Raw genomic sequence first — 16,453 nt, 5'->3', positions numbered from 1 at the left:
TCATCGTTGTACTTTGCGGTTGTCCTCAAATTTTAGCATGCTTGAAATTTTACGATGTATGACTCGCACGTTCCGCTACGCTGGCCATAAGTTGTAGGCACGTTATGCGATCGTCGACACACGTTACTTGCAAGTTACTCATAAGTCGAAACACGTCGAGGTAATGATTCGCGTACCCGAAACTTATTTATAACCTACGAGTAACGTGTTGTAGGCACGTTACACGATCGTTGCACACACGTCGAGGCACGTTACTTGTAAGTTACTCATAAGTCAAAACACGTCGAGGTAATGCTTAGCGTACCCAAAACTTATTTCTAACCTATGAATAACGTGCTTTGAACCTATGTGTAACGTACCTCCAACGCATATTGACATATGTAGACGTATTTGATTGACGTCTTCAGGACGACCACAGAACTTACTGAACGTGTTTCTAATTTACAGTTACCGTATAATGGTGTATTGGCAGCGTTAAAAATAAATAAGTAAATAACTTCCGATATTTCGTCACGTGCCGTTACGTCACGTCCGATTGCCTCTTCAGTTTGCTCATGTCTTATTCTTTGTTCCTCCTCTGTGAATATTTTCTGTTTGAGGATATTGTCACGTCGACGTCAAAACTTAAAAGCAAATGTCCGAATATATTTTAAAATTCGTGATAGACTAAAAAAAAACAACACAACAACAACAACAACTTCAGATATTTCGTCACGTGCCTTCACGGAGCCAAGGAGAAAAAAAGAAAATGTGCCTTGATGGAGAAAATAAGTTTCGGGTATGCTAAACATTACCTCGACGTGTTTCGACTTATGAGTAACTTACAAGGAACTTGTGTCAACGATCGCACATCGTGCCTACAACTTATTCCCAGCGTAGCGGAACGTGCGAGCCATACGGCGAGTACATCGTAAAATTTTCAGCATGCTTGAAATTTCACGACATACTAAACGTACCACAAAATATGACAGCGTACTCTTAACGTATACACAACTTACCCATACCGTATTCGACATGTGCCAGCGTTTTAGACACATTTTTCATAGGTTGGCATACGCTGGCTAAATCGTCAAGGTGTGACTGTGATGTTGACACTTCCAATTCTCAGGCGGTTATGATTTAAATCGGCTACGCCACCTGATCGTCAGCGATACGTGTAGCGCACTATGCCTAAGTTAGACTATCGTTGGACATAGGTTGTGAACGCTGACAACAGGCTAAGCATTCGTTGGTATCAGTTATCTATAAGACAACGAAACGTTCTGTGCCCGTTACTAATGTTATGCATACGACCAACACCTTATCAATACAACCGAATCTTAAAAAAAAAACATCAATTTCAGCGTACACCAACGTTTTGCATACATTTTTATACGTTGCCATTGCTGGCGAAATCGTCAAGGTGTGACAGCGCCTTTATTAACGATGTTCTACCAATTATTGTTGAGGACAAATTTGTTTTCTGGATTTTGCAAGTATCGTGCTCTGCATGACGTCTTATTCTTGTTTGTTTGTCTGTTTGTGTACAGGATATCTCAAAAGGTTGTGGACGTATCCAGATGAAATTTAATGCGCAGGTTCGGTGAGTGACAAGGAAAAACTGATTAGATTTGGGTGAAGATCCCGATCCGGTTCCAGATGCAATAATTTTTTGGCGATTCTTCACCATTGAGAGAGAGGGCCAAAAACGATACATCGCATGATATTTCAAAAATGTATTCGGCCCGATGTGTTTTTGTGGATCAGGCATTGCATGGCCGAGGTTCCTTGAAAGGGAACTCGTATGAAAAGGCAGAATGTCGAAACTCTGTCCAAATCCCCTCCATTCCACATGAGGGTAATGTGAAAAAGGTTGGGTTCAAATTTCCATGGTGAAAGCTCGACCCCGGAGATAGTAATTTGGACAGAAGTTTCTGAAATGAACATTGCTGAGGGTCTTAGCAATATGTATCTTGTATACATGAAAAGGAATGCACAATAAATGAGGGAAATCAAGCGTAGCATTTAACTATTTATTGCAACGTTAGAAATTGATAAAATGAGAATTACAGCAGATTACTTGATCTCAAATGAAATGGGACAGAGAAATGGGGATTGCTTTTGGCCAGAATCACAAATAACTATTAAAAATCCATGATTTCTTAGAAAGGGAGAGAGAGAGATGCATGGATAAAACGATGTAGATCCTAATTTTTCATTCACCAGAAAGATGCTTTAGGGACTAGAAAAAGGTTGGGATTGATCACGTGGAAATGATGCACATATCACAAAATAGCAAAAACCACAGGGGTGCAACCAATTTGATATTCCATCTCAGATGAGTCGAGTGGTACAACCAATTGTAGATTCCATTGACAAGAGGCCCAGGGGTACAACCACTTGGAGATTATATGATAGGCCCAAGGGTACAACAGTTTAAAGCACAGAATGGCTTCACTCCCAACATCAATTGTTTTACTCGTGAAAAAAATAAGCTGGATACCTGGAGGCATGAATGTTTGATCTGTAAGGGTGGGGGTGGAGGGGGAGGTGAACAAGGACAGAAGAGTTGGGGTGAAAAGGGGGGAGGGGGTGATCAAAGGTGGGGAGTCTCCTGATGCAAGCCGCATCATTGCCATCAGCACGAGCAATTGGGTCTATCAAAAGGGTATAAGGAATAACCAGGGTGGGAGATGAAGTCCTGGATATCCCGTGAAGGAAAGTCATCTTGTCTCACCGAAATCAATCACAGATCAGGTGGTGACGTGTAGGAGAGATAATCATATTGGCGTGCAAGCCTTTTAAAGTTGGTGACTCCAGATGAAGAGAGGGAACATCCAGTCCTCCATCTGGTCCACCAAAAAAGGGGATTGACTAGAAAGGGTGTGGGTGCAAGGCGGTGGAAATACAGGTGGGGATTACAGATAGAGAGAGACATTAGTCCAGAATAGGTTTCGAGGAAAGGTTGACCTGTGTTTGCGTTCGGGTTGTTACAATGCAGTTTGTGCTTTGGGTACCGATACTGTTAACGTGGTGACAAGACGGGTGAAGAGCTGGGTTGCCGAATGCTCGACAGACTGCACTTTACCTGTGTGGTGGATTGTTAGGAATGGATTTTGTACTGTTCAGAAGGGAAGAGAAACTGGGAGTGAACATGGTCAGAGAATGTGAAAGGGTTCGAGAGAGAAAAAGGAAGAAGAGGTGTCTACCATGAAGGATGATGTTCCATGGCTCACATGGCCAATCAGATGGGGAGGCAACACGATCAGTGATGTGAAAATGTGTGAAATAAAATTGAAACCTTTTTTCCCCAATAGTTTTTGATGAGCGAGAGAGTATAAAGGATGGTTGGGAGGTATGAAATGAGAATGAAATGTTGAAGGAAGTCGAAGACAGGAAGTTACAGGAATAAGAGAAGGTGGTGGGGTCAGAGGATCTGAGCCAATGTCAAAGGGCACGACGAGGAGACCATGTGTATCACACCCAAACAACAAATAGGAGTGAAAACATGAAGTCAAACACAATTTTCAGGTGTCGTAATTGCCATGCTTCGGTTTAAAATCTTTGATGAACACAAACACATGGAAACAATTCGATCGACAGCTCGGCTTATGAAGGTGTAACGTCATGCACTTACTCCAAACTGGAACCATAAGCAATACCTTTACTATTCGATGTGGTTTTCCCCATTTTACAATCTTTGCATCATTTGAAAGAGAAACAAAAAGATAGGGAGAGAAAGACAATCAGAAAGAGTGAAGACAATACAGACAGATTGTGGTGGGGAGAGAGAGAGCAAGTAATGGACGTGAACATAGTCTATCTAAAGTCGCTGGCTGTGTGCTGTTGTTTCTCTAAGACGTCCAATGTGGTGGGAGAGCTTGAGTGCTGGACCCAACTTCAACCCCATGTAGCGCATCATAGCATCTGCTCTGAGCAGCAGCAACGCTCGGCCATCTATTTCCTGATGGGAGGACGAAGGAGAGCAACGGAGAAGGGAAGTAGGAAGAAGATTAATGCAAAGCAGGTCAACAACCTTATTACTTTGAGAAATTATTAACAACACTGGAGTTAAAGTGTCTACTTTTAGGGATGGAGACAAATTATGAATCCCATGAAGAGCCATTATGACGTCCACAAATGAGAAAAAGGAAGGGGTTCAGGCTGTTAAGCACAGTATTTGCAGTGCAGAAGGTTTAGGGGGAGATGGGGAGTTGTACGTATCAATCATCATCGGAAGAAACTTTAAAACGATGTTCCTTTTGGGTATTATATTATTTAATAATAGACTCGATGATGCTCTTCACACAAGATGAAAATATTTGTGCCGCCACTCTTCTAACCGCTCGGGTAAAAAGGATGCTACATTGCCACTTGGGTTGCGTTCCTCTCCTTACTGTGCACCTTGCAACAAAGCACCCATTAACCCCATTCGTTGTGTGCCAAATATTCAGGAATATCCACCGAGCCAATCTTGCTTTCCGTCTCACATCTTGCTTTCTGAGCGTTAGGTCGGCAGAACAAGTGGCCGAGTAACTTACGTGCCGCCTAAAAGCTTCAGCCTGAGCACCACCCCCACCAGGATCGGCCGACTTCACAAAGTTGATGACATCATCAACCGACCAATCATCTGGGTGGCCCCGTGGAGGGGAAGGGCTCATGGGCGTCTCCGGCCCTGTAGTGGAACTCACTGTGGAGACGGGTACAAAAACATCACTCATTAGATACGTGCAGGATAACACGCTCCTTGTACAAATCAGTCACATCGACACAATGCTGTACCTCAGTTATATAATACCAAATTCTTGTGAACAAAAACCGTTTATAAGAAGAAACGAGATGCTCGACTTGTGACGTTACATCAAACATGGAACTTAAATCATACCTTCTGGATTGACCTGCGTGGTGTTCCCCTCTGAGCATATAGCTCATGATGCTCGGATCCCAGGTTCAAATCCTATCTTCTCTTTTGCCCACTAATGTCCTTGTTCACATACAAGTGCAATCTCATCTCCTAATGTCCTTGTCCTGTATGTACAAGCTCCTGCACGAGCCTTAAACTCAGAGTATCGTAAACATCAATACCTCGTGACACTCCAGCGACATTTGATTTTTCAAAGCAATAAATTCCTTTCGGATGACTTGATTTGATATTTGAAATGAAACAATTCGTTTCCCTCATGTCTGTCCTCTGAGCACAATCCACCCTTCCCTTAATCATCCAAATGAGATTTCAGTGATTCAAACAAACTACACAATGTGGGAATAAACTTAAAGATCAGTGAAAGTCCAACATCGTTCAGCTTCAGGTATCAAAAGGTGGTATGTGTACATTGTGATAGACTGCCTTCAGAAAACAACCCCTCGACTTTAGTCATATGTTGTTGTGTTCCAGCCTGAATTTAAAACAGATTAAATTTAAATTTTTTGTCACCGATCGACACAAAATATCCCGTAATGACAAAGTGAAAACATGTTTTTAGACTAGAGGGGGAGCACTTGGTAGAGTGCAAAACCTCCGCCGCCAATACTGCGAGGTCACTCAAGTGAACCTGATATCCTATTCATTCAATTTGACGTCAACAGTGCTCACAGAGTTATAGTTTGCAACTTTCCCTTTTACTTTTAACTTTTACATACTCAATTAATTCGTCATAACTAGATTCCTTGAGACAGAAATTGATTTTACATGGGTATATCCACCTGAAGTTCCAAAATCAGCCGCAATTATAATTTTGGCATTTTTTTTGTTGGAAATCACATAACATGTAGAAATGCAAAAAAAAAAATCGAAATTTTGTTGAAAAAAAATTAGCAATTTTTCTCGAACAATTTTTTTTTGGGGGGGGGGTTGGAAATCACTTAAAAACATGTAGAAATGCAAAAAAAAAAAAAAAATTCAAATATTTTTTCAAATTGGCCGTCATAGCGGCCATATTGGATTTTGGACCAAGTCCAAAATCTAATGGCATGATCCTTGGACCAGACCTAACCCCCCCCCACCAAGTTTCGTCGAAATCCGTTGAGTTTTTCCGTAATATTGTTCACAAACAAACAAACAAACAAACAAACAAACAAACAGAAAGGGGTGAAAACAGTAACCTCCATCCATCTTCGATGGCGGAGGTTAAAAATTTTAATAATCAATTTAAAATGAAAAGCTGAAATGTCTTGCGTCAACAAGTATTCAACCCCCTGGTCAATACTTTATAGAAGCTCCTTTTAGTCCTGGGGCTGATTCTCAGAAGGGGCCTAAAATGAAAGTTTACTGCACCCCCTGCCAACATAGGTTTTATGTGTTTTTCTTGTTTATTGATCTATAAGGTGATGATTTTAAAACATTACTCCTTCTAAAAAGTGTCCATTCGAAGTTTTTGGGGGCATTTTTGATACCAGGTATACCGCTTTACCGCTAAAATAGGTTTTTTGTGCTAGGGATGGGTGGGCATATTACATTGCAGTTAGGTTTGCTCAGAGTGCACATAGACACATAGACACATTAAATACAAATCCAGGTGTTTGATTTTGTTTTAGGAGATATTTTCGTTAGAAATTGTGCGAAAATAATGTAAAGATAGTGTGAAAATGGTAAAAAAAAAATTATGCGAAAATTATCAAAATTTTGTTAAAATTATGACAAAATACAATGTTTTGTCACTAACATCATAAACTATTATAGAAATTTGCATTCCAGTGTATTTCTTGATGTTGACTGTTGCAAATAGTGTCTGGTGCTTATTCAGTGTGAATTGCATTCGGTGCAGAGTATCACGGCATGTATTGAGAACTGGATAAACCCTTTCCAATCTGACGAGCAGCTGTGTCATTTGGCTTCTGGACACGTGGCAACCGAAGTTGTAAAGCGAGACCTTTTGGATGCTCGTCATAGAGGCGTAGGATCACTGAGGACATTTGCAGCAGACAGATTAGGGAAAGATGGAACCAAAGACTTCTACGCTACTTTACTACAACTGCAGCTGAAGACGTTCGCATCCATGAAGAAGAGACTGGGGAACGACATCTCACGCCAGCGTCCTGAAGTCAACAAGAGACATGTTTGGCCGTCTCCTTGAGATTGGTCAAAGCCGTGAACTATCTATGGAGAAGCTTCTGAGTTACCCACTTGGACCGCTCCCACTCTCAATTGCCACGCCAGATGGAAGTCCAGTGAAGACAGTCAAGGCTAAATTGCTCAGAGCACTAGAAGACTATGTGCAACCGCTGACAAGTATCCCTCCAGATGCTACCTGGGTGCTTGACGCAATGGCCATCATCCATTCAGCAAAAACGGCACCAAACATGACATACTCACAACTGGCCTCTTCACTCTTCAACACCATCACATCTGGTTATCCAGCTGGTGCGCGCAAAGACTGGGTAGTTGACACATACCCTGATATATCCATTAAGATCGCGGAGCGCAACCTGAGAAGCGATGCTGGTATGGAGAGCCTCGAAACCAAGATCCGCACAGGAACACAGAAGATTGACCAGCAGCTGAACAAGTCTCTGATGAGTGGATCCTTCAAATGTGCCCTGACAGAATTCCTCCTGAATGAGTGGTCCAAGCCAGAGTATGCTGCGCAGCTGGGCCAACAAGCACTGTTCGTGACAGTTGGAGAGAGGTGCTTCAGGTTGAAGGCCAATGACCAACTAACAGAAGTCCTGAAGGCAGAAGTGGCTGAACTGAGATGCACACACGAAGAGGCAGACACCAGGCTTTTGCTTCACGCAGCCCATGCAGCTGATCACGGTGCTTCTGCTGTGATCATCAAGTCCCCAGACAGTGATGTTGCAGTCATTGCCCTTTCAGTCTGCCATCGTATTAGCTCGCAGCTCATCTTTCGCACCGGCACACAACAGCAGACCCGCTACCTTGATCTTAAAGCTATGGCACATACCCTGGGATGCGATATCTGCTCTGCTCTCCCAGGTTACCATGCCTTCAGTGGCTGTGACTCGACCTGTGCCTTCACTGGGCGCGGAAAGCTGTCAGGACTCAAACTTCTAAAGATCGAAAATGAATTTAGAGCCACTATGAACAGCATTGGGCAGTCCTTCAGTCTGTCAGTAGCAGAACTCGCCAGAGGAGAAGAGGCCATCTGCGCCCTGTATGGGAAGAAGCAGCACAGTAGAGTCAACGAACTGAGGCATGAGATGTTTGGCGCGCATACCACAGACCCATGCAGACTTCCGCCCTGTCAAAATGCAGCAGAGTTCCATCTACGTCGTGCCAATTACCAGGCTGCCATTTGGAGAAGATGTCTCGAGAACTGCCCACATGTACCCACTCCACACGGTCATGGCTGGGATGTAGCCGGGAACGAGATCACCATCAAATGGTTAGATGTTTCTCCTGCCCCGACGTCTGTCATGGAATGTTTTAGCTGCCGGTGTCTGCGTTGTGCTGACCGGAGGTGCTCCTGTAGACAGAATCAACTAAGTTGCACCAGAGCATGCAGATGCAAGCCTGACCAGTGCGGGAATTCCAAAGAAACTATCGTTGATCCACTGGAATCCGACGATGAGACAGATGACGAATAGGACATTGAACAATTCATATGAATCCAGTTTTTCTTATCAGGTAAGTAAGATTTTGCTTAGTCTATAGGTCTTTTAACCTTATTTTACACGGGGTCTGAAATGACATGGGAGCGTGCTAGAAACCTGAAACTTGGCCAGTTGCTACTGCCACATGCTTATTTTATAAAAATGAACTCATTTTCATTTTTGCCTCAACATTGAGCTAATTCTGACATCAAGAATAATTAATTTTGGCGAAATTCTGTGTTTTTAGTAGGTAAGTTTTAGAGTAAGAACCCTCCCCCCCTTAGACAAATTGCTCCCAAATTTGGTACACGTTTTTAGAAATGACATAGGATAAACGTCACCAAGTTTCAAAGTCATACCTCTAACCGTCACGACGGTATAGGCAGAAAACAAATATGCCCCCCTCCCCCGTGTAAAATAGGGTTAATACGTGTATTATTCAGTAATAAACATGTTTTTTCAGGGTTTCGATAAACGTCCATGCAGGTTTAGTAAAGTTACAATGCCTCAGCATAATACAAAATGCTTCCTGAAGCCAACAATATTGTCCAATACGAATGCTACAATACTCAATACTGCAAAAAATGTCAGGTTTTGCCAAAACGTATCACTATATGAAATGGCTTGCAATGGGTCATTTTGACACTTTTTGAAAGGGGTAATGTTTTGAAATCAGATGTCTATAGACGATATAACATGAAAAAAAACCATCAAACCTATGTTGGCAGGGGGGTGCAGCAAAACTCAAAATTTTGGAATCAGCCCCAGGACTATTTGGCAGCGATTACAGCTTTGAGTCTTCTTGGTATGTCTGCATCAATTATAAGCTATATATTGTGGTAAGTTTAAGCATAAGTAAATGTATAAAAATAAACGATTAAAAGTGACGGTTACATGTTATAAGTTTCGCAGAGCACGGATCGGGAAATTGTAATATAAAACTGCTCGATGTGATTAGCTAATTTTGATTGTAGATGGCAGTATCGTACTATAACTCCATGGTGAGATTCGTGAAGGTGCTGGAATGTTCTCAGACTAAACTTCCAGTTTGTATTAGCATCGCATTTGCTGGAAGACATGGGATTGTTCTGTGATACTACATAAACCTGTGAGAGGGAAGTGCAGAGAGACGGGTGACATGTGATGAGCTGTGCATTTCCATCGTCCCCGTGCTTGGTTTAAGGTATTTGGGGAATAAGAATAATATTAAAAAAACTACATAGTGCACTATAATTACACAGAGAGAGGGGAAATAGAGACAAGAAGAAGAAACCTTGACAATCAATTTTTCATCTTTTTCAAATCAACCACGATGTCTGACCTTCGACTCTCCGGTTTCCCATGGAAATGCGACGTTGCCCCATTGCATGTTGAATAGCTGGCCCCGGTGCATTGTGGGATGAGAGAGGTGGTGGGGATGGACTTCGAGGGGGTAACAGTTGGGAATCAAAGTTTGAATCCATTTCAACTGTTGGGGGAAGAAGAGCAATTGCAGCAGAATCCAGATTTAGTGAAAAATCATCAACTTTGTCAACCAAACATGGAATATCTATTAGTTTAATCCTTCACTCTATCATACATGCCTGGTGTTGGCTTAATGGTTTGGGGTGTTGGGTTCGGGATCCTCGGGTCCTAAGTTCAAGCCCCATTTTCCACTGAATTAACACCAGGTGGGGTCGACTTAGCCTGTCATCCTTCCGAGGTCGGCAAAATGAGTGCCAGCATGCTGGTATCCTGTTTCGGAGTGGCGACCCGTCCAGGATTGTGCCCAACAGCCAAGGAGACTGTTTAAGCAGCACCAACACTCTGCACAGAGTCTGGTCCCAATGGATGGATAGACTCTATCATATAGGGATCCAAAATTTGGCAGTCACTTTCACGAACCATTTCCCATAACCCCCTCTCTTGTCCGAGATCATCATGGTTAATGCCCATCCAGTGTTCACCTGTTCCCAGATGCCCTCCTTTGTCAGGTACAACTCTATCATCATATACTGGCTTGCTCTTCCTCTAACCCAGAGTAAAAATAAAAATATAGAAAAGCTCAGTGAAACACGCACAGGGATGGAAGAACCAGGGGAACCCTGAATCGTGCACGTATCCAAGTTCGTCGCAAAATACAGAAAGGATAAAAATGTTAAACTAACCATCATCTTCGTAAGTACGTGGAGAGGGAGAGAGCAGGGGAGGCTCAGAGATAGAGCTGCTGCCCCGTCCTCGCACCACATCCTCTGGGAAATGGGAAAAAAATATTAAAACCTCGTCTTTAAACAATGGTTAGTAATTGTGTTTAACTACGTGTACAATGGAGGAAAATCAACACAAAGTAGCCACACGATAGAAATCGCTGTTCTATGAGCCTCGACCTGACTATAGAAAGATAAACATCTTCCATGATGACATCGTTGCACACCGAACGATACAAAGCAAACTAAATCACAACAAAACCATTTGGAACCACTACTAATGAAACCAGTGAATGGTTGTTCATTGGGAGGAAAATCGCACCCTTTTCATGCAAAATGTTGTCAACAGAAATGATTATTTATTTACCAAATCAGGAAGTTGATTAATAATAACCCTCTTCCTGCTAGTTTATTTTTCTGTCTTAATCCTCCCCAATCTGGCTCAGGTTACATCAAATCCACCACACCAAAGGCAGGACAAGAGTGCTTTCTGCATCGGGCAAAGTCCTCCCTTGGTTCTGCAGAACATAAGAGTTCGAAGAAAGCATTATGGAGGGTTGCTCTCCCTCGAGGGCCGACGCACCCGCATCTCACGTCTCGCTCCTGGAAACTGTGGAGGTCAAGACTCGAGAAAGCGTGTGTCGCCCATAAGGACACTGTCACGCCAAACCAACAACCTTCACAACCTGGACTGGTCGATGGTTTTTCAATCTTTCACCATCTATCTCGATATATATGGCCTTATCCCCCTGCTCTATCTTCACACCTGTTGAATCACCTCCCTGTGACTTTACAATCATGTTCTTTCCTCAACTCCTTTAAGGAGGTTGTATCGAGTCTCCCATTTCCATTCCGGGATTTTTTGGTACCCTCCCCAACTCCACCCCGGCCTCCGACAATCAAATTTGACTTGGCGGAAGCCAGGAAGCCCTCGATGGTTTCACAGCATATGGAGGTGCGTCGCAAGGCGATGCTCTTCGGCCACTGGGCCGAGCTGTTCCCCTCAAGGGGTTGGCCAGCACTAGGTTCAGTTTGCAGGAGCATAGCAAAGACCTCCCCTGGTTGGTTGTGCTCAGACCTGCAGCCTGGAACCACGCCAGACTGCACTGTGCAAATCGCCGAAGTGCTTCATGGGCCAGGCACCGGGTGCCTACTCCTGTACGCTCCCTACCAATTGGGCAGCTTTGGTCTCGTTCCCTGTGGAGGCCTGGCCTCACTACGGGCCGGGCGTGTAACTGATCGCAATACCAGACGGGCTTGGACTTCGCTTGCCTATGGCTCCTATTGGGAGCGCCAATTTGGCTTGCTTGTCCTGCCTCTAACTGGCTGCAGCTGGCGGAGCCTGCCGATGGGTTTCCACACTCATACAGGGTTGTGTGCCCAACTTGCAAGCCCTACAGCAGTTCTGTTTTTTGCTTCCCCAGGAGGCCAGACAATCTTCGAGATCAAATTACGACCTGCAGGGCCACGGACTACAACCTAATGATGGGTGCAGATACTGTGAATTGTTGGTGCATTGCGCTAGGAACCATCTCAGGGTGGGTTGCGAGGTAGTTTGGGCGTCTGAGTAGGTGGCGGTTGGCGTACGAGATTGATCCCAATGTGGCAGGGCTCCGTATCCTTTAACACCTTCGCTTCCTCAAGACCCAGGAGGTGGTGTGGGCCAGGCCTGAAAGAGGTGCCAATGTGTAGAGAGAGAGAGAGATAGAGATAGAGATAGAGATATAGATATAGATATTCTCACCCTACTCCCTTGCAGGAGTGGGACGGGGGCTCGTCCCAATCGTCGCTTGTGGCGACACTAGGGTGGACCTGACGGTCCGGTTTCATACAGTCACATGTGTCAAACACCCACCTCATACATGGTTATGTGCCCGACTCGCAAATATCCTTCTGTGTCAGTTGAAACCCCCCTCATTATCTGTTATTCCGCTCATCCATGAGCCTCAATGATTAATTTTGTTTACATGAGTGAAGGCAGATTTGACACTTTTAAAGCAACCCACTCATATCCCATGTGCAGGTGTCTACGTAACATATAATAGTTACCAAAATGCGATAACCGAGGGAGAGGCGTTGTCATTGTAACCGAATCCAACCAGGAACTGTGATGGGAAGAGCGTGCAGGGAACATAGAACCTGGGGATAGGAAGAGAGGAAAGTTAGAGGTACAAAGATAGACAAGAGGACACAGACAGAAATTAGAAAAAACCAACAGGAACACAAAGTGTTACTCACCGTCTCCATCGGATGAAGAGCAGGTAAAACTGTGAGAAGCTCGGCGCTGCGGAAGGAGGGACGACCACGATGAGAATTAAAATGAGGAGAGACCGGTGAAAATTGAGACAGTAGGAATGATAAGAGTGAGGGAGAGGGCCAGGTTGAAGGGAATTGTGGAACGGGTGAACAGCTGAAGTGGGGATGGAGACCGGCAGAAGAACCGTGTTCACTCACCTTGATTCCAGCTCCCCTTCCCATCCTTAAGATGCTCCTTCCACTTCCCATTGAACGTAATGGAGAGCGAGCGATAGAGGTTTGGGGAGAACGAGACAGAACAGGGAGGAAAGCGGGCGAAAGAACGGAAGAAGGAAAACGAGGTGGTCGCCCACGTCGTCGAGGAAGACGAGAGCGGGGGGAGCATGAAGGAGGAGGAGGAGGTAGAGAGAACATTGGAGGTTTGGGAATTGAAACTTGGAAAAAGAAAAGTAAAACAGGAAGAGAATGAACAGAAGTGGGGATTGATCAGAACAATTAACAGGGTAGGAGAGGAAACAAAGGAAAGAAAACGTTAGTCTTATCCACATTATTATCCCTTTAATAGTAGTTTTTATTTATTATCTGCAGCAATATGCTAAAATTGTATGATGATTTACAATGCATAATAAAATAACAAAAATACAAATTTATCAGCAATATTACAAACAATTAAATTGATATAGAACATAAAACTACAACAAAACATCCACTAACTAATATTATATTTATATATATATATATATTTATATTTATATATATATATATATATATATATATATATATATATATATATATATATATATATTTATATATATTTATATATATTTATATATATATATATATATATATATATATATATATATATCGAAGGAGGAGAAGGAGACGGGGAAGGCGAGTCCAGAGGCAGTGGGAGAGGGGGAAGGGTAGAAGTGTGGAGGTGAGAGTTAGAACTCTGAATGTTGGGACGATGACTGGCAAAGGGCGAGAGTTGGCTGATTATGATGGAGAGAAGAAAGGTGGACATACTGTGTGTACAAGAGACCAAATGGATGGGGAGTAAGGCTAGGAGCATTGGAGGTGGTTTCAAACTGTTCTACCATGGTGTGGATGGGAGGAGAAATGGTGTCGGGGTAATCCTGAAGGAAGATTATGTCAAGAGGGTATTGGAGGTGAGGAGAGTGTCTGACTGAGTGATGAGTGTGAAGTTGGAAATTGAAGGGGTGATGATGAATGTCATCAGTGCATATGCCCCACATATGGGGTGTGAGATGGAGTATAAAGAAGATTTCTGGAGTGAGTTAGATGAAGTGGTGGAGAGTGTATCCAAGGATGAAAGAGTGGTGATTGGAGCAGATTTCAATGGGCATGTTGGGGAAGGGAATAAAGAGGATGAGGAGGTGATGGGTAGGTACGGTCTCAACAAGAGAAATGTGGAAGGGCAAATGGTGGTAGAGTTTGCAAAAAGAATGGAAATGGCAGTGGTAAACACGTATTTCAAGAAGAAGGAGGAACACAGGGTGACATACAAGAGTGGAGGAAAGTGCACACAGGTGGATTACATCTTAAGCAGGAGATGCAACCTGAAAGAGATTAGTGACTGTAAGGTGGTGGCAGGGGAGAGTGTAGCTCGACAGCATCGATTGGTGGTCTGTAGGATGACTTTAGAGGTGAGGTTGAGGAAGAGAGTGAGGGCTGAACCAAGGACCAGATGGTGGAAGCTGAAGGAGGAAGACTGTTGCGTGACATTTAGAAAGGAGGTGAGACAGGCGTTGGATGGTGGTAAAGATGGGTGGGATGATTGGGCAACAACAGCAGAAGTTGTGAGGGAGATAGCTCGGAAGGTACTTGGTGTGACATCTGGACAGAGGAAGGAAGATAAGGAGACTTGGTGGTGGAATGAGGAAGTACAGGAAAGTATAAGGAAGAAGGGGTTGGTGAAAAAGAAGTGGGAGAGTCAGAGAGATGAAGAAAGTAGGCAGGAGTACAAGGAGTGGTGGCGAAAGGCAAAAAGAGAGCTAGCAAAGGCCAAGGAAAAGGCATATGATGAGCTGTATGAGAAGTTGGATACAAAAGAAGGGGAAAAGGATTTATACCGATTGGCAAGACAGAGGGACCGAGCTGGGAAGGATGTGCTGCAGGTTAGGGTGATAAAGGACGTAAATGGGAATGTGCTGACGAGTGAGGAGAGTGTGTTGAGAAGGTGGATGGAGTACTTTGAGGAGCTGATGAATGAAGAAAATGAGAGAGAGAGAAGGTTGAAAGAGGTGGAGATAGAGTATCTGGAAGTGGGGTGGATCAGTAAGGATGAAGTGAGGACTGCTATGAAGAAGATGAAAAGTGGAAAGGCGGTTGGCCCAGATGGTATACCAGTGGAGGCATGGAAGTGCTTAGGAGAGATGGCAGTGGGTTTGTTAACCAGATTGTTTAATAAAGTCTTGGAAAGTGAGAGGATGCCGGAGGAGTGGAGATTAAGTGTACTGGTTCCGATTTTCAAGAATAAGGGTGATGTGCAGAGCTGTGGAAATTACAGAGGGATAAAGTTGATAAGCCACACCATGAAGTTGTGGGAAAGAGTAGTGGAAGCTCAGTTGAGAGGAGAGGTGACGATCTGTGAGCAGCAATATGGGTTTATGCCAGGAAAGAGCACCACTGATGCGATGTTTGCTTTAAGAATGTTGATGGAGAAGTATAGGGAAGGCAAGAAGGAGTTACATTGTGTGTTTGTGGATTTAGAGAAAGCTTATGATAGGGTGCCAAGAGAGGAGTTGTGGCATTGTATGAGGAAGTCGGGAGTGGTGGAGAAGTATGTGAGGATCGTGCAGGATATGTATGAGGACAGTGTGACAGCGATGAGGTGTGCAGTAGGAATGACGGACCGGTTTAAGGTGAAAGTGGGATTGCACCAAGGATCGACTCTGAGCCCTTTCCTGTTTGCAATGGTGATGGACAGGTTGACGGACGAGATCAGACTGGAGTCTCCATGGACTATGATGTTCGCGGATGACATCAGGATCTGTAGGGAGAGTTGGGAGCAGGCTGAGGCGAGCCTCGAGCGGTGGAGGTACGCACTGGAGAGAAGGGGAATGATAGTCAGTCGGAGTAAGACGGAGTACATGTGCGTAAATGAGAGGGAGGGTGGTGGTATGGTGCGGTTGCAAGAAGTTGAGGTGGGGAAGGTGGATTGGTTTAAATACTTGGAATCAATTGTACAAAGTAACGGAGAGTGTGGGAGAGAAGTGAAAAAGAGAGTGCAGGCAGGATGGAGTGGGTGGAGAAGAGTTGCAGGAGTGATTTGTGACAGAAGGGGAGCTGCAAGAGTGAAGGGGAAAGTATATAAGACGGTAGTGAGACCAGCTATGTTGTATGGTTTGGAGGCGGTGGCGCGGACAAAAAGACAGGAAGCGGAGCTGGAGGTGGCAGAGTTAAAGATGCTGCGATTCTCGTTGGGAGTGATGAGGATGGATAGGATAAGAAATGAGTAT

At 44.0% G+C, this 16,453-nt stretch overlaps 1 protein-coding gene across 8 annotated transcripts in view; it reads right to left on the bottom strand.

The window, feature by feature from the left end:
* Positions 1-1,998: 1,998 nt before the first annotated feature.
* The window catches only part of SCMH1 (Scm polycomb group protein homolog 1), a 40,443-nt gene continuing 25,988 nt past the window's right edge, over positions 1,999-16,453 (bottom strand). For all 8 annotated transcript variants that reach the window (XM_085847771.1, XM_085847777.1, XM_085847774.1 and 5 more), the window contains exons 9-15: positions 13,170-13,405; positions 12,954-12,999; positions 12,765-12,854; positions 10,677-10,760; positions 9,851-9,997; positions 4,521-4,669; positions 1,999-3,943 (exon numbers count right to left, since the gene is read on the bottom strand). In XM_085847771.1, coding sequence (XP_085703897.1) covers positions 3,803-3,943; positions 4,521-4,669; positions 9,851-9,997; positions 10,677-10,760; positions 12,765-12,854; positions 12,954-12,999; positions 13,170-13,405 — 893 coding nt within the window. In that variant the 3' untranslated portion in view covers positions 1,999-3,802. The remainder of the gene's footprint in view (positions 3,944-4,520; positions 4,670-9,850; positions 9,998-10,676; positions 10,761-12,764; positions 12,855-12,953; positions 13,000-13,169; positions 13,406-16,453) is intronic.

The sequence above is a fragment of the Eptatretus burgeri genome, chromosome 11, assembly GCF_056783735.1.
Source record: "Eptatretus burgeri isolate ZD-2024b chromosome 11, Ebu_testis_v1, whole genome shotgun sequence".
Taxonomy (NCBI): Eukaryota; Metazoa; Chordata; class Myxini; order Myxiniformes; family Myxinidae; genus Eptatretus; species Eptatretus burgeri.
Note: the sequence above shows the minus strand (reverse complement) of the source record. Positions and strands in the feature narration are given on the sequence as shown.